The sequence below is a fragment of the Gossypium hirsutum genome, chromosome D06, assembly GCF_007990345.1.
Source record: "Gossypium hirsutum isolate 1008001.06 chromosome D06, Gossypium_hirsutum_v2.1, whole genome shotgun sequence".
Classification (NCBI taxonomy): Eukaryota; Viridiplantae; Streptophyta; class Magnoliopsida; order Malvales; family Malvaceae; genus Gossypium; species Gossypium hirsutum.
Window position 1 is genome coordinate 51,070,831 of NC_053442.1, and position 18,555 is coordinate 51,089,385.

General features: G+C 31.9%; 1 protein-coding gene across 2 annotated transcripts; it reads left to right on the forward strand.

Moving 5' to 3' along the window:
* The first annotated feature begins 6,519 nt into the window (after positions 1 to 6,519).
* On the forward strand, positions 6,520 to 14,502 carry LOC107938543 (subtilisin-like protease SBT5.6). Of its 2 annotated transcripts, none has more exons than XM_041095853.1 (9): positions 6,520 to 6,743; positions 6,860 to 7,055; positions 7,146 to 7,334; positions 7,528 to 7,639; positions 10,369 to 10,930; positions 11,031 to 11,125; positions 11,215 to 11,572; positions 11,668 to 11,881; positions 13,805 to 14,502. In XM_041095853.1, exons 1-9 carry the CDS (start codon positions 6,669 to 6,671, stop codon positions 14,341 to 14,343), a joined length of 2,340 nt encoding a protein of 779 aa, XP_040951787.1. In that variant the 5' UTR covers positions 6,520 to 6,668; the 3' UTR covers positions 14,344 to 14,502. The 2 variants fall into 2 exon arrangements, with proteins under 2 accessions (XP_040951787.1, XP_040951786.1); XM_041095852.1 differs by having other exon boundaries at positions 6,582 to 6,746.
* Positions 14,503 to 18,555: the final 4,053 nt, after the last annotated feature.

Sequence of the window (18,555 nt, forward strand, 5' to 3'; positions counted from 1 at the left end):
AATCGACGCTTTTCCAGATAAGGCCTTCAACATAAGGTCCTTCCCAACTTGGAATAAAGTTCTTTTTGTGTGGGAAGGATCTTTTTCAACACCAAGTCCCTCTCTAGGAAATCTCTAGGGCGGACTCTTTTTTGTGAGCTCGCATCATTTGCTTTTGGCGCATTTGACCATGATGAATAACTTTGAACATTCCTCTTCAATCAGAATTAATCCAAAAACTCAGAGAGCAAGAATCTTGTCTTCAATAGGCAATACCGCAATGGGCCAAGGAGAAAGGCATTGCCCCGGCGGAGTTTTTTTTTGCGATATGGCATTAATCACGAACAAACTGCAAACCTTTGATATTGTGCTGTTGTTCAAATTTAGTACATTATCAGATATGATCTTTTTTTGAGGTTCCATACTGATATAAGATTCTTCGAGAATTTGCTGACTGTCGACTTCATGACATTGGCTTATGAAGTAGCTTCCCCTCATTTAGTAAAGTAGTTGACGATCACAAAGATGAATCGATGACCATCAAAATCTTTTGGCGAGATCGACCAAATGACCTTCATGCCCCACATAAGGAGAAGTCATGTATCCCAATGATTTTTTGTAGGGTAAGATTCGTTTCTCGACTTGTTCTACCATCCTTAACAGATCTAGAAATAGGCTACGATCTATGTCATCTTCAAAGTCATGAGATCCTTCTAAACACATGTCTCGCTCAGAAGGAGATTCTGAGTCAGTAGCAGCGTCACTCATGTCATTGATATCTGGAGACCCATAGTAAGCGCAAAAGAATATACAAAAGAATGTGTGAATTTACGAATAATTATTTGTACAATATAATTATGAATGAAAGAATGATGTGGAAGAAAATCCAAAAGAATGACATAATAATTACTCGCAAAGAATGAAAGAATGTTGGCTCAAAAATAAATGCAATAATGTATTTTATTAGAATAATGATGTTCAAACATGGGCCTATTTCACAAAGGAATTCCTATAATTTTTAGGCTAAAAATAACAAGAATGTTCTGAACATTACTCTAAATAAGCTCTAAAGACTATAGAGATTTCTTCCGCAATCCAATTACTTAGACGCTTCCAAGTTTATAAGGGTGGATATCTAACAAGCTCCCTTTTTAAGTGTCTTCATATATGACATTGACATGAACACTCTCGAACTCTTCTTCATATGTCGTATTCATCCCATTATCAATGTGATTGGGTAGTAGATTTTCTGCGCTGGTGGCCTCATTAAATTTGACAATGCCAATATTAATAAATCTTTCAACTATCTTTTTGAATGCAGTGCAGTTTTCTATCGAGTGCCCCGCAATCCCTGCATGGTATTCACACTGAGCATTTGCGTTATACCATTTAGGAAATGGAGGCAACATTGGTTTCTGGTAGAAAGGGGACACCACATGTGCATTAAATAGGCTTTGATATAGCTTACTATATGATATCGGTATAGGCGTGAATTGAGGCCTTTCTGTATTTACCTTCGTGTAAGATTCTTGCTTTAAAGGGCTCTGATGGTTGGTGGTTTCTGTCTGTGACCGACCCACAGTGATTGGTTTTGAGTGGCCCTTGTTATATCTGCCTTCATTATTCCCCTTATTCCCTTTCTTCCTTGAGGCTTTCATGGTATCTGGGTGCTCTACCTTCGCCTGTTTTATTTCTGCTGGATTGTCAAAAGCAACAGGATTAGCTAAATTGATCCTCAAATTGGATTCTGGGCCCGTCAGGCGATTCACTGATGTCAATGTACCAGTCTGATATTATCGGAAGCTGATAGTAAAGAATGCCCCTTGTGGATGCTCATTTAGCTGGACCTGGACATTTATTGGAGTACCACCTAGAGAATAAGCAAGATCCTCATTATCAACCCCAAGGTGGACCACCGGTCTTTTTATTTCTTCTAACTTTCCAGCTAGCAATCGGTTAAATTGGCTCATCATAGTTCTCTGTAATTCTAGCATCTGATCTCTCATTTCCTGTTGAAATTTGGTCAATTGCTCCTGTATCTGTATCTGCATTCGCTCTAATTTTCCAACCTTTGTTCCATTTCTCTAATCTTTGCTTGGATACCGTAAGGGTGTTGGTAAGTTGGTTGGTTTCCAGATTAACTGAGGAGTGATTTAAATTAATTAGAATCTTTTAGTGGACTTTAATGCTATGATATCATGTAATGCGAATGCATGAAATGAATGCATAAAGAGACGTTGATTCTGATTCAATTCCATTTAGAGAACTTTACCAGAAAATAAATCTCTTTACATAAAATGAATATTTATACGGCCTTACCCTCATAGGCGAAGACATTCGATCCTCTTCTTCATTCGAACGTTAAGATAAATCTCACGAACTTTTCAAAAAGGACGTCTCTTCTATCTCCTTTTTGCTCGATTCGGGCCATAATTCGTTGCTCACTCATCCTTGTGATGCTCGTTGGCTTCTCTTTAAGAAAGTTCAGTAGCTCTCGAATAATCTTTGTCATCTTGAATCCTTGGGCAACGGAGCCATAGTCATGTAGTCCTCCATTAAATTATCATCCTTCTCTTATCACGTGTTCTTGGACCATATTTGGGCAACCATATTGTCGTCCACTTTATCAAGAAACTCATTTTCTTATGACAAGCTCTCTATTTAGCAACTAAACGTGAATCAACACCTTTTTTAATGATGAAATGAAATGCCATGTCATGAAATCAAAATAAAACACAAAAGGTCAGTAACATAGAAAATAATCAAGAAATAGTAAAACATCTATTCGGGTATCTACCAGGGTTTAGTACGGTTCTACCTAAGGTAAGCTCCTAAGGCTCATTATATGCGGTTTGGTTCTAAAGTAAAGGTACCCGAACCAACAGATTCCTCAATCTTTACCCATTATAGGCTCATATGGATTGAGTTCGGTTCAGGGGAATACATTTCCCTATGGCTGCACGGAGATGAAAATCTCACGAAGACATAGGTACGGATGTATCCCAGAAGCAATCCACTACCCTACATGGAGGTAAAAACCTCACGAAGGCATAGTTTTTCACTCCCACTTAAAAAGGTAAAATTGTTCAACTCATGAAATGCATAATGAAAAAAATATTTAAACAAGAAGATAATGAATGCAAAAGAATGTTATGAGTTTTTAAAAAAAAAATATTTTCTCGACCATAAGACAAAAATTAATCAACTTTGTGGCTCGACTCTCTTATTTTAAAGAAGTCCCCAGTGGAGTCGCCAAGCTGTCAAAACCATCTTTTGAAAAACAAAATTTTTAGCTTGTCGACTTCAAAAAAAATAAAATTGGGAGTCGCCACCAATCTTTTATTGAGGTGTGATAGGATCACCTAAAAAACGGCTTTGGTCTACGAGTTTTTAAAAAAAAATGGGTCTGGGAGTCAGTTACGTACAAGGAAGGATTAGCACCCTTGTAACACCCAAAATTTGTACCTAATTAATTAATTAGTGCCTTAAGGTCGAAAAAAATATAATCTTTAAAACACTTAAGACGTTACGTATTAAGACCCTTCTCAATTCAGAGAAGCAAAAATGCCACACCCAATGCGTTAGGGCACAACATTCTAATTTCCTCCAAAATGAATTAGGTCAGAATACTCGTATAATGAAAAAAATTAAAAGAATATCCATTTATCCAAGATTTAAGAAATCGCGGCCCAATACGTTAGGGCACAATTCCTTTAGAATCCCAAACTCGGAATATTTCCTTTATTGTTTTTAGAAAAAAATTTCATTTCGAGAAATCAATGCGTCACATCCAATACGTTAGGACACAACGTGTTGAATTCCCAATAATGAATTCTTATTTTTTGATTAAAGAGAAATGCTCGATTGTTAGACTTAACGAAGAAAATCGGAACCCAATACGTTAGGGCTCAATTTCCTTGAAAATCCTAAATTCAAGCATTCTCTCAATTTTGAAAAGTTTGAAATCGAGTAAAGAATGATGTGATGCTATATTAAATATACAATGCAATAATAAATATTACAATGGCCTAGAAATAATATAAATAAATGAATAAATAAAATCAATATACATAATAAAATAATCACATACAAAATATCAAATAGATCATAAAAAACAATTCTTTTTAACATATAAACGAAAACATGAATTAATAATCGAATGAAGAAAATAAACAAAATATAAAGAATAAAAGGCACATAATATATGCATTGAAATTAAAAGCCATACACATAATTTACATATGTAACTTTGGATTAAAATTTATAAAAGCAGAATATATAATGCATTTGTGAAAATAAAATATAAATTATAAAGTAAGTGTTAAAAAATACATATATTTGAGCATTTAAAAAAAATAAATATATTCATATACATATACAAATTTATAAAAAACTGGTTAAAAATATTAATATGTATACATACATATATATACAAAGATAAATATAACATATATAGATTATAAAAAATAATTATATATAAATAAAATAAAATAAAATAAAAATAATTACCTCGTATTAAAAAAATAAATATGCGAAAATATTAGTTTTTAAAAAAAATATAAATACGCACATAGAAACAAGTATACATATATATATAGCTAAAATAATAATAATTACATATGAAAATAATAATAATAATTACATTAACAAAATTAACTAATTTTAAGAAAAATATAAAAAGGATTAAATTGAACTACAAGTAAACAAACCTGGGGTAAATCTACAAATAAATAAAATCTGGAGGACTAAATTGAACGAGCAAATTACATAGAGGGGCTGGAAGGGAAATTTTCCCTTCTCCTCTAAAACGGTGTCGTTCAAAAGATTAAATTGGAATTTAAAATAAATAAAAGGGTAAATTAAAAAAATAAAGAAAACTTAATTACAAAAACATTAAAAGGTGGAGGGGCTAAATAAAATAAATAAATAAAATTCGCAGTGGTATCACCTTCTCCCTTTTTTAAAATTGTAAATAAGTAAAAAAAAATAATCGAAAGAAAAAAATAGTAAGCCACCTTTAAAAAACTGCCAATCGTTCTTTTTTTATTCCTCCTCCTCTTTTCTCTTTTTTTTTTACAATGAAGGGAGAGGCCTCTATTTATAGTTGAGCCTCCCCAAATCCAACGGTACAGATCAATTACATCAACGGCTGAGATTAAAGGGTATCTACAAATTAAATCTCTAAGATTACAGAATCATATCTTCTAAGATTACATATCATATCTAAGATTGCATATCATATCTAAGATTGCATATCCTCAAAAATTATGTTTCCATATGTGAGCCCGGGCTAAAATTGGGTATTACATAAAGAAATTTAAAAATTTAAAAATTAAAATAATAATTTTGGGATGTTAATAAATTAATTAATGATTCAAGTTTATCATGTTAAAAATACTTTTTTTTCTTCTTATTTTGTTTTGAAAAAGTTTTCAAATATATATATGGTTTCAAATTTATATCCTCTAACATGGAACTAGTTATATTGTAACAATATTTTAATTTGGGATGTTTAATTTTTTAATTTAACTTGAATAATTTCACTCGATTCGATTCGAGTCGACTTGAATTTCATTTCACTCGACTCCATTAAAAAAATTCAAATCGAGGTAGTATGATAAAATAAGACTCGTTAACTCAATTAACTCGAATTTTTTTCACTCGATTCGATCGAACGTTCACCCCTACTTTTAACCCTGATTAAGAAAAGTAAAAACCTAGGCATAACGTTAAAGGATGCTTTTATTAATTATTTAGTAAATTACATTTTAATAAAAAATAAAAACTTTAAAGATAAAATAATTTTAATTATAATTGTTTTATTTATCATCAAATAAATATATTTAATAAAAACTCATGAGTTGACTGATGTAAAACTGGAGTTTCGAATTTTATCACAATTCATATGGGTGTGAAAATTAAATATTTAAATAATTTAGGTAAAGTTTGAAATTATTAATAATAATATTTATATAATATATAGGGAATTAAAATTAAAAAAAATATTTTAAATTGCGAGTAATTTTTTAAAAAATAAATAAATACACTATATTAAGAATATAAATTATCTCATCATATGTAAATTTTATATTGATTTTATTAAAAACATAAAAAAAAAAAACAAAAGTACTTTTGTAAGAATATAACTTATTTCAAAATTGTAAGGGCAATTTAATAATTTTTCAATTGGGTTGACCTTCGATTGACATGTGACACAAGCTCAATTAGAGATTTAAATAATAGTATAAAAGATAAATATACAAACAATGTTGGTGAAACATTGAAATGTTTGTCAAATAATATTGAAATGCATAAAATATCAAAATAAAATTAAAGGAATGGGTTCAAATGTCAATATATGTAAATTTTATGTTGATTTTCTTAAAAATTTAAAAAATAAAAATATTATCATAACAATATAACTTATTTTAAAGATGGTAATTTTTAAAGGCACAATTATCTTTAATTAAAGATATACTTTATTTTTTTTTTCAATTATAGATTACCATATTTATCTGTAAATACAGTAAATGCTAAGAAGATTTTTCAAAACCATATAACAGTCCATATATCATGTAAAGTGAAAGAGTTGTAATTATCAGCATAAAGTATAAACAATTCATCAAGACGCTTATAAATATAACATTATCTCTCCATAGGATTGACAATACTCAGTACCGTTATTTGCCATGAAGAACACTATCTCTTGTTTCCTTCTACTCTTGATTGTCGTTCCTATCTTGGCCTCATCTGTTGAGAAAAAAGTAGTTTTTCTGTTTCTCGTAACTCTTCTATTATTTCTTCAACATCTTTCAGTAGTAAAGTTCTCTCTTGGAACTCTAATTTTCATGTAAAATATATATATTTATTGTCTATGTAGGTGTATATAGTTTACTTGGGGCAGCACAACAATGGGGAGAAAGCTTTGCATGAGATTGAGAAAACCCATATCTCATACTTACTTTCAGTCAAAGAATCTGAAGAAGATGCTAAATCTTCCCTTCTTTACAGCTACAAACACAGCATCAATGGCTTTGCTGCAAAGCTTACACCAGATGAAGCCTCCAAGCTCTCTGGTGGGTGACTCATTAGCACCATATTTCTTCATCTCCATTTCTGAAATTAATACCTAATAACAATGCTTGGGTTTTCATTTTTCCTCACAGGAATGGATGGGCTTTTGTCAGTGTTTCCTTCACATGGAAAGCACTCAGTGCAGACAACAAGGTCATGGGAATTTGTTGGCTTAGATGAAGGAGATAGCTATTCATGGGAAAAGCTTAAGATTGGAGGAGAAGACTTGTTGTCAAAAGCTAAACATGGCAAAAATGTCATTATTGGAGTGATGGATAGCGGTAAAAACGCTTTGCAATTATAATTTAAAACTATATATGAATTCCAATACCATCTTTTTAGATCATTCGTGACTGTCTCAGGCATTATTGCTTTTGTTGTATTCGGATAACTTAGTAGCAAATAATTCATTTTTCTAAATGTATTATGTAATTATTGGATTGTTTTAATGTTTTGGGGGTCTTATCAATTTAGGTGTATGGCCGGAATCACCGAGCTTCAGTGACCAAGGAATGGATCCCACCCCAAAATCATGGAAAGGAATCTGCCAAGGAGGAGTCGCTTTTAACTCATCCAATTGCAACAAGTGAGTGAATTTTCGTTCTTTGCTTTCTATTCCGCTATTCGGCTTGACTTGCCACTTCATGTATGGGTTCCAGCATTCATTCTTTATAATAATATTTTTTTTATAAAATTCTAAAACCTTAAACTTTCCCATTTTAAATCCTAAAACTCTAAACTTTACCCTAGATACTTAAAGCTAAATTTTAAATTCAATTAAAAACTATTTAAGGGCTCAAACGTGTGAACATATGTTTTTCCTTAACTTATATGATATTTTTGTCCTATTAATCAAACCATATTTAATAAAAGGTTTGAGAAAATTTTCCCTTTCATCTAATTTACTTTCGATGAACTTTATATAATTTGTTGAATACCACGCAAATTTTATTGCATATTGAGGAGTTCTTTTTGGGTTCTCTATTCTACTTTTTCGAGGTTGGTTCATGTGTCAAAATCTCGTGAAAACAATCTGAAAATGATTCCTAATAAATCCAATAATCTTTGAGGAAAGGAGGACCCTATTCTATTTGGATTGATAGGACCCGCTAAGGTTCTTTGATTATATCAAAGGATCAATTCTATGGTTACACCCCATAGTTATTTAATCTCTACACTTTAATTTAATTAATATTTTTTTAAAAATTTATTAATTTTAATTATTAAATTTTTAAATTTTAGTTCTAATTCAATTCGATTAAATTAAATTACTAACTTTATAATAAATTACACAAATCACATTCGCGTGACCTTATACCTACCTTATTACATTATTAATAGGGTATCGTTACATAAGCCCACAAGAAATCCTTTATATACACTTTTAAGGACATGAGAAAAGGGTCCTTCTACCCTCTCCAACCAAGTTCGATGGGGCTCCCAATAACTTCTCCCCCCTCAACTCAATCCCTTACTACTCTCCACTCATCCGCATTTTGGATTGGGTGAATCATCCTCAAGCTTCAAATCCAAATCTTGTATCAACATGTACTATGCATATAGTTGTAGATTTAGTCCATATTCTTCAATTGGATCATTCTAAGTTTTTTAACTATTCAAAATTTGATATTTCAATCTTGACAAAATGACAATCGTTATTCTATTAATTGAATTTTTTAGTGAGTAATATGTAGAAATAACAAGCTAACATGACACTACGCATGTGATAATATATTTGTCACATTAGATTTTAGAAATAACAAAACTTAATTAAACAAACTTAACAACCGCATGATGTGGACATAAATTTTAAAATTTAAAAAGTTTAATGACTAAAAATGACCAAATTAAAGTATAAGGACTAAATTCCTAGCTTTTGTAAAGTACAAGGGCTTATAGTGGAATATAACCTATCAAAGGTGATAATCTTTTTATGGTCAGAAGTTGAGTCATTTTCCAAATGATAAAGTCTTTGTACTCTTTTCAAATTTGGAATTTAGTTATTATACTTTTATATTTGGAATTTAATTTCTCTACTTTTTAAATCTTAAAGTTCAGTTCTACTTATTAATCTTGTTAAAATTCAGGTTTCTCTCTACTTAATAACCATGTAATTAAAAAATTAACGTTAAACCTGAATTAAACAAAAAATTAAAAATATTAACAATTAAACCTAAAATTTAATATTTAAAAAGTAAATAAGTTAAATTCTTAAAAATGAAATATAATAACTAAATTCTAAATTTAAAAAAAATAACATTTACCACTTTCAATTAACATCAGGAGAAGTTCAAAATTGAATTATGAGTAGCTAAATTAAGCCAAAACTCCAAAACTTTTTATAAATTTTGTTTTCTTTAGTATTCAAAAATACAAAAGCAAGTAACGAGAGGAACTTTTAGGGTAATTGGTAATATATCATGATTCTATTAAGTGTTAGATTATATTTTATTTCTTTTATTAAAATATTAGATAAATTAATTTTTATACTTTAGATCAAAAAGTAAATTGAATCTTTTTATTAAAATTTTATTTATTTCTATTATTAAAAGTTGGTATGACTAACAGAAACATGGGACGTGTATAGAGATTAATTTTATTTCTTAATATAAATCATCCATGATATTTTTATCGCGGTAATTTGCTTAGTTACATATCTTACAAGATAATGTTACAAAACTGCATGCAATAGGCGTGATATTGACAGCCTAGCCTGCACATCCTTTTATAAATAATGATCGTCGTCTCTAGATATTGAAGCAGTGTTATTTTGTTAAGAAATTGGATCGATGAGTCCCTAATTTGGTTGTCCATTTCACCCAAAACAAGATTGCAATTCTGACTTGTGTTTATTGCTTTTGTTTTATTCCTTTTCTTTCTCCAGTCTTGTGAACTGTTATCAGTACAATGCTCCAACCATTGGGTTCAGTCTCTTTTGTTTTCTTCTTTGGTCTCTTAGCCTTTCATTATTCAAGTTTAACCGAATTAACTTGCTAAAATTTCATTCGGCCCGGAGAATTTATTAATTATAAAAAAAATCATTAATTTATAATTGTGATTTATCTGTTAAGCTTAATCGTAATAAACTTCTATGTCTTTTGATTTTGGTTGGTTTGATTAGATAAAAACCAATCAAAATGCACCGAGTTATTTTGGTTTGATTAATTCATTCCTAATAAATTTTGATTCCATTAACTATTAATTAAATTGTTGAATAATTTGGGTTATTTATTGTGGAATAGCCCTCACATATTTTTAGTAATTATTTGGTTAATTTCAAGCATTTTAATCAAATCTTTAATGCTTTTGACACAGAAAGATAATCGGAGCCCGATACTACGTAAAGGGTTTCCAGAATGCATACGGGCCCGTTAACGCGACGGAAGACTACCTCTCCCCACGAGATATAGATGGCCACGGAACGCACACTGCGTCCACAGCGGCAGGCCGACAAGTTTCTGATGTTGCCGCCTTCGGTGGGTTCGCAAAAGGCACGGCTTCCGGTGGGGCTCCTTTGGCTCGCCTTGCCATATACAAGGCCTGCTGGGCGATCCCTAACCAACCCAAAGCGGATGGCAACACTTGTTTCGATGAAGATATGCTTGCAGCTTTGGATGACGCCATAGCTGATGGTGTTCACATACTTAGCGTTTCCATTGGAACCGCCAAACCTTTACCTTTTGAACATGATGTAATTGGTCTTGCTGCGTTAGAGGCTGCAAAGCGCAACATCCTCGTTGTATGCAGTGCGGGGAACAGTGGTCCTGCCCCTGGAACATTGTCGAACCCGGCGCCGTGGATAATTACGGTCGGTGCTAGTAGCCTTGACCGCGCATTTTTTGCACCCGTTAAGCTAGGCAATGGCTTGAAACTTATAGTAAGATACCATCAGATCATTCATTAAAATTACTATATTTTTATGCTCATCATGATGCAAATATTCTTGTTCGCGAATCATGGTTTAATTTAATTAATAGGGACAAAGTGTTACACCATACAAGATGAAGAAGATGTCCCCATTAGTTTACGCAGGAGATGTAGTTGTCCCTGGTGTGCCTCAAAACGTTACAGGGTGAGTTTCTTTCCTTTGATATGCATATATGTATCTTGTAGTTCACAAGGTCAATTATCACACTGGAACGAAATTGGTTGTTATTTTAGGCAATGCCTTCCTGGTTCACTCGACCCCACTAAGGTGAAAGGGAAGATCGTGGTGTGCACGAGAGGGGCTGGTCTAAGAGTAGGTAAAGGCTTGGAAGTAAAAAGAGCTGGTGGTGTGGGTTTCGTCTTAGCCAACGCCAAGGCTAATGGAAATGAAATAGCATGTGACGCTCATTTGCTTCCTGCAACTGCGTTGACCTATGATAGTGGGATTAAGATTCTTGAATACATCAACTCTACAAAGAACCCGATGGCAGTGGTCAGTCCAGGCAGGACAGTATTGAAGTACAAGCCCGCACCCTTCATGGCTGGATTCACCAGTCGTGGTCCAAATGTGGTGGATCCTAATATTCTCAAGGTAATTTCATGATGTTTTTGTTGTCAAGTTTATTTGTTGGCGGTTTGCTATCTTCTAACAACTTCTGGTTGCTGGATCCCATATACGATATATAGCCTGATATCACGGCTCCAGGGCTTAATATTTTGGCAGCATGGAGTGAAGCATCATCTCCCTCAAAGCTACCAGAGGATAAGAGATCAGTGAAATATAACATTTACTCAGGAACTTCCATGTCTTGCCCTCATGTCTCTGGTGCCGCCGCGCTTCTCAAAGCTATACATCCGGATTGGAGCATTGCTGCTATCAAATCTGCTCTCATGACCACTGGTAATATCTTAAAATTTAGAGATATGATCTTCACTCGGTCAGTTCCGTAAAGAAGCTGAAAACAGAAATATTTTTTTTATAGAAAAAATTGAGATAGGCGAGTCGATTTAAATCAATTGGTTTGGTTGGTTAACCCTCCAATATCCTTTTCTTTTCTAAGATCTGTTGCATAAGAAGTTTGGGAAAAAATTGGATTGGAAAAATTATATTTATAAAAAAATTCAATATTTAAATTATAGGGAAAATGGTAAAATAATTATACATATACTCTTTTAAGTTCGGATATCCATTTTAATTATTTTATTTAAACATTTCATATAAAACATATTATATTAATATTAATTACTTTATTGAAAACCGATTCTTAAGTAATTTCTCTTGTCTGTCTACTTAACTAGTGTCATTTAGGTACTAGTATTAACTACTCCATTAGGAGGGAATTTTCAACTTTTTTATTTATAGTTTTATCAAGTTTTAATTAGTTATAATAGTAAAAATTAATTTTAAATTTAATTACATATTAAATAAAATTAATTATATAAATAATTAAATTTTAATAATTGTTTAGGCATCGATTCTAAATTAACTTTCAAATTATTGTGAACCATTTATAAATTAAGAAAATATTATTTTTCTTACTCCAACAAATTTGATAGGAATATTAAATGTTTAAATTAATTATATAAATGAATTAAATTTTAATAATTGTTTAGGCATGAATTCTAAAATTAAATTTACTTATTTTAATTAGTTATAGTTGCTTGATTGATTTTTGTGAAATTAAAAATAAGGGTTATGGTGAGATTGAGTGGTGTAATGTGAAATTAAAATAAGTTGTGAGAGTATTTGAATTTAAATGTTGCTGTTAAAGGATAATGAAATGAGAAAATGATCTTTATGGACATATTAGATGAAAACTTGTATAAAATAAAATTTTAATTATTTAACCATTATGAAATTAATAATAATTCTATTTATATAAAATAATTGCTTAATTAATTTTTTAAAACATGATAGTAATAAATTAAATAATATCTTTACTTTATTTATTATTGATGCAGTTATTAATTTTTATTTAAATGAAAATAGAGAAGTCAAGTGCTACAGATGGTTTTCATCTATATAATTTTTTTTTTCTGAAAATCGTAAAAAAATGTAATATAATATTACATATTATTTTACCTAAAATGTTTACACACATTCATTTAAAAAAAATATTATTAATAATTAGGAAAATACAAATAATATAAATAGAACTGAAATATTTTTTTAAATTTACTAAAATAATTTTAAACGTAAACTTTTAAATTTATAAATAAATAAGTAATATATATAAAAATACAAGATTTTGAGCGGATGATAATATATTTTATTTTCCATCTTATTATTATATTTAAATTTAAAAATAATTATAGTATTTAATTTAAGATTATTAGTTAAAAAATTTGAGATAAAATAAAATTTTTGATAATTGTACATTTAAAAATAATTAGAATTTAAACTACTATTATTAATTTTAAAATAAAGTTACTACTTAAATAGAACTCTAAGCATAAAATACAAGGAAAAAAAAATGTGATAATTTTATTGATGTAAAATAGAGTTATTATTTGAATAGAATTCTAAGCATATTAGAATTAATTAGTTATTATTTTAAATAATATTATTTTATATAAAATAAAATTATATTATACTGTTGAATATGATAAAAATGCTTCAATTATTATTTAAAATTTTTTTATTATAATATTTGAATTGATAATTGTATATTTTAATTACATTCAATCAAATTTAAATATAAAATAAAAGGGAGCAGGCTAATTTTTTTTAATCATATGCATAAGGCTATAAGCCCTACTCGCAGTCATCTTTTTATTGTTTGAGTAACTTTTTACACCTAACCGTCTCATTTCTATGTCACAGCCGCAATAGCGAACAGTTTAGGTAGGGCAATTACAGATGCAGGCGGGAACAATGCAACTCCCTTCCAATTCGGGGCCGGCCATTTCCGTCCAATTAAGGCAGCCGATCCCGGTCTTATTTACGACGCCTCGTACGACGATTACCTTCTCTATCTCTGCACCGCTGGTCCGAAGTCCCTTATAGAACTTAGCTCTCCATTTAAGTGCCCGCCTAACCCTCCTTCAACACTCAACCTCAACTATCCATCCTTCGCAATTCCCAACCTTAACACCACCGTCACAATCACGAGGACGGTCACAAATATTGGAAGACCCAAGAGTACATACTTCTTCAGTGCCAAACCGCCGCCAGGAGTCCATGTAAAGGTGTCGCCCAGTATTTTGCAGTTCAAACGAATAGGGGAGAAGCTGAGCTTCAACATCACAGTGTCCCCGATATATGATCCCACAGTGAAGAAATCTGAGTATGGCTTTGGTTGGTACAGTTGGGATGATAGATACTATCATGTAAGAAGTCCTATGGCTGTTTATTTACCATAATTTTTATAGGTTTTTTCGTGTTTCCCATTTTTAGTGGCTACATTTTTAATTGGTCAAAGAAACACTAGTATGTTAGTCCTTTTGTCTGAATATTGAATAATTTTGATTTCGTATGGTATTCGGGATCACAGTCAAATGTAAAGATGCAATCGATTGAAACCTTGGCTTCCATTTGTCAAATGCCTCGTAATTTGAGAAACAATCACCCCCGAAAAATGTTTGTATACCGCATGGTATAAAATGATTCAAGTGATCTTATAATTTTAACAAGAAAATTTCTGTCTCCAAAATGGACAGAAACGATTGCTTGGAATTTTACCGAAATTCTACTAAAAGCTCTTATAAAGCTAGTATAGGTTTAGGAAGAGCATTCAAAAATGAGAGTAGTTAGATTATGTAACAAGAAATCCCAACCATTGGATAGAAAAAAATGGTAAAGAAAAGATAAAACTGACATTACTCGGATATTGGAATTTAATAGAATAAAAAATCTGAGATTTCTGAAAAAAAACCCTAAGCAAGAAAAGAAACACCAAACCCCTCTCGCCATTCATCATCTTCGATTGCCACTCCTATTTCCCGTCGTTTCTTCTTCCAGTTAAATAATATTCTAGTCCCGTTGTCATCTGCATTTCTTTATTGGCGAAGGACGACGTTCCCTGCCATTTTCGACACTTTCATCGCCGATTGGTTCAAACCTTAGTCGTAGCCATCATCATCTGCATTTCTTTATTGGTGAAAGGTGATGTTTACCAAAATCAATTTCTTCCCCTTTCCTGTCAGTTTCCCCATCCCTGAACCCCCCTTCCTCATCGATTATCCCATCCTCGAACCCCTTCCCTGTCGGTTTCCCCATCCCCAAAACCCCATCCCCATGAATTATCCCATCCTTAAACCCCTTCCCCCGCTAGTTATCCTATCCTCAAACCCTCTTTCCTTGTCAATTTCCCCACCTCAAAACCCACTTTTATTGTTAATTTTCTCACAACCCAACCCTTGTCGTTGTGCGTGGTTCATCGGAAAGTAATGATTTTGTAGTTCGTGTTGTACCACCTTTCCCTCAGGCATTAGTAAACTAATGCTATCATTTTCCGTTTTTTCACTTCCCCAAAAAGTACTACTCTTACATATCATATTGCTTCATTGGACAACAAGAAACATTGATGTGCTATTTTCTTTATCCATTACTTAATGTTTTGATACGAACCTTTGGAGAACCACACCCCAAAAACTAGTTGTAACACCCTAAACCCTATCCGATGAACCAGATCTGAATCCTAAGTGTTACCACTCTAATATAGATGAAACTTAACTCTACTTACACAAATTATAATTAATTTGAACTACTTAATTACAAGACTTCATAATGTAATACATGAATATAAAGATTGAAGAATTTCAGTTATAATACATAGGGAATTTGATTACAAGTATTATTGAAATGATATCTTGGTCTAACGTGGTTATCTCGATTCAAGGGTTTCTATGTGCCAAACAGACTCGATCACACCATCAAAGCTTGTTATGTATGCATAATAATATGATATGCCGCTCCTTAGGCATAGTCCTGACATCATTCCCTTAGGCGCAGCCTCACATTCAACCTGAAATAGAAAACACAATCCATGTATGTTCATGAGAACATAGTGAGGAATAATTATTTATACCTTAATCGTTGATTTCCAAAAATGGACGGATAATCCATCACCATCAGCTCATTTTCTTAAATCTTCAGATGTTTGTCACTAGGAATAGTTTATCATTAATGAAACATAGTCCTTTCTTCTATTTACTTTATCATGGTTAATTCCTCTTAACATTGTTTCATCAGTGGCTTCATCCTTTCAGAACTTCCCTTTGTGCTCACCTTTAATCATTATCCCCTTACCTAATGCTATTTTCAAAAAAAAGTTTGAATTCACTTTTCTTACCTTATCTTTTCTCAACTACCCTTTTCTTTTTATTGTTTCCTGGTAGGTGTCCTTTATCGAACGATCAGACGTAGTCTTTACTCAGGTTTGTTATTTAAAATTTACTTAATTCTTTCTTCAAATTTATCATATACTCTAGCCCATTTTAATATTTTTAATCTTGACTTAAAGCCGTGCAGAATCTGCCATGTTATTTCATACAGAACCTACCATAAAGAGATTTATCAGTTCATTATCTTCAATCATATCTTAACCTTGTATAAAACTTTCTATACAACTGATAGATACCTGATACCATACTGATCTTACAGACCCTTTTATAAACTTATATTGAACACTCCATATAGCTTTTTGTAAAACACGCTACAAGAGAATCTATTAGAATACGCCACAAAGACTTTCCATTAAGAATACGCCACAAAACGATCCTTAAGAGTGCGCCACGAAGGCGTTCCTTACAAAGTTTGACACAAAGGCTTCCTTTTTCATAGATGCGGCAAAGGCTTTCTTTTTCTGGCGTGTTTACTATAAGGATTCACCTAGACTCACATTTTATGAAGTTTGCCCCTCATCATCCTAGGACATGCAGATAACCCCTTTTTTGGGTAATCACCTTCCTTTAGTTATTTTTTATATGATGTCATAGCCTCGCTGTGGTCTTACACAATACGGTGTCATGGCCATGGACTTTTCTTTTCAAAGATTCATATAATATCATGTTTTTAGTCCTTACAAACCCTTTTAGACAACTTCGTAGAGACAAACATAGACTCATCATGCTCAGACCCACTCTCATTAGAACATTTCGAATAATATACAATTAAGACGCATATACATAATCCAGACATCCAGGTGCAACCATACTTCACATTGACCTACTTGAACTTAGCAGATCTATACCAAGTTTACATATCATTCTTATCAAACATTAGTACGGTCATAAACATACTTCAATAATCACACATAGGGTTACATAAATAACATATTGTAACCTCAAGGATCACAATATCATTTTTCAACCACTTATTTACAGATCTACAGGTACCATCATTATGCAAATAAGAGTCAACATAGAGACTTACCTGCTTCTCTCCTATTGCAGTTCAAAGCTCCAGATCCAGACTTCTATCATGTATTCAACAGCAACTACTGCTGTAGAACAAAGAAACTCATCAAGATTTATTCATATACCTTTTTTCCTATCATTTTTAACACTAGAAATCCCCAAGCAGGGTCCTTTTATCCTTTTTCTTACTGATCTTCCAAGTCTAATAGACTTACCCTTCAAAATACACTATGCAGAGTCATAAATCTTGCCTCGACATGGTGTAATCACTGGTAAAGATCCAATCTACAACATTTAGCTTAAGAGAGAGAAGAAAATATTTTAGGTTTCTTTAGATCTAAACAAAAATAATTCTTGAAGAAGGAAAAAGAAATCTCCCTCTTTTTAAACCTACATATCTATATATATAGGACCTAAGCTCTTATGGGAACCTACCACGTCTCACACATCTTCAAAGCTACCTTTACAAATGGTTTATAGCTGTAAATAGAAATCCAATATTTTAATATTCTTGGTTTATCCATTTGTTCCTTTCTAACTACCTCATTAGAACTTAACTATTGCAATAACTCAATAAACTAGGCATACCCTACCTTTGGCAGTAATCCCTTACTTATAAGGTTCTCAACACTCTTACCAAATATCCTCTTCTTTATAAAATAATATATTTTACGAACAACCCTTGCTTAATAATGTGGTACATACTATATGTATGATCTATATGCTAGAACAACAATTGGGTGGATAACACTACGCCACTTAGGTTACTTTCGGTTTACCCGCCAAATTTAGAACTTGCCCAAAGTTGGGTGTTACACTAGCTATTGAGGTTGGAAAGCCTAGGTCCATATAAACTCCATTAGGAAATCCCTTACTTTCCTTGTCGAAAACATGCACAACTGACCCCCTTCACCCCTCAGCCTAAAATGGAACCAACAACTTGTTTCAAGCAATTATACCAGTTGTTATTCATAGTTGGCAATGGTGCACAAAACACACCGTGTTATTAAGGTGTAAAACGTACCGTTTCACTTAACAAGCAACACACCATGTTACACTCACTTCCCTCCCCTAAAACGCAATGTACAATAATAGTAACAAGGCAATGATCATATTAGTAATTCAAAAACTAATAAAAATAATAGAATTACAAAATTCCCATGATAATTACCCCCTAAAAGATCCTTTTCCTTAAGGATCAAAGGTGGGAAATTT

Bases quoted from the DNA above. Each gene is read 5' to 3' on its own strand.
- LOC107938543 (XM_041095852.1), top strand. From the start codon at position 6,669: ATGAAGAACACTATCTCTTGTTTCCTTCTACTCTTGATTGTCGTTCCT. The intron at 6,747-6,859 runs GTTTTTCTGTTT...TTGTCTATGTAG, and splicing joins CATCTGTTGAGAAAAAAGTA to GTGTATATAGTTTACTTGGG. The intron at 7,640-10,368 runs GTGAGTGAATTT...CTTTTGACACAG, and splicing joins AACTCATCCAATTGCAACAA to AAAGATAATCGGAGCCCGAT.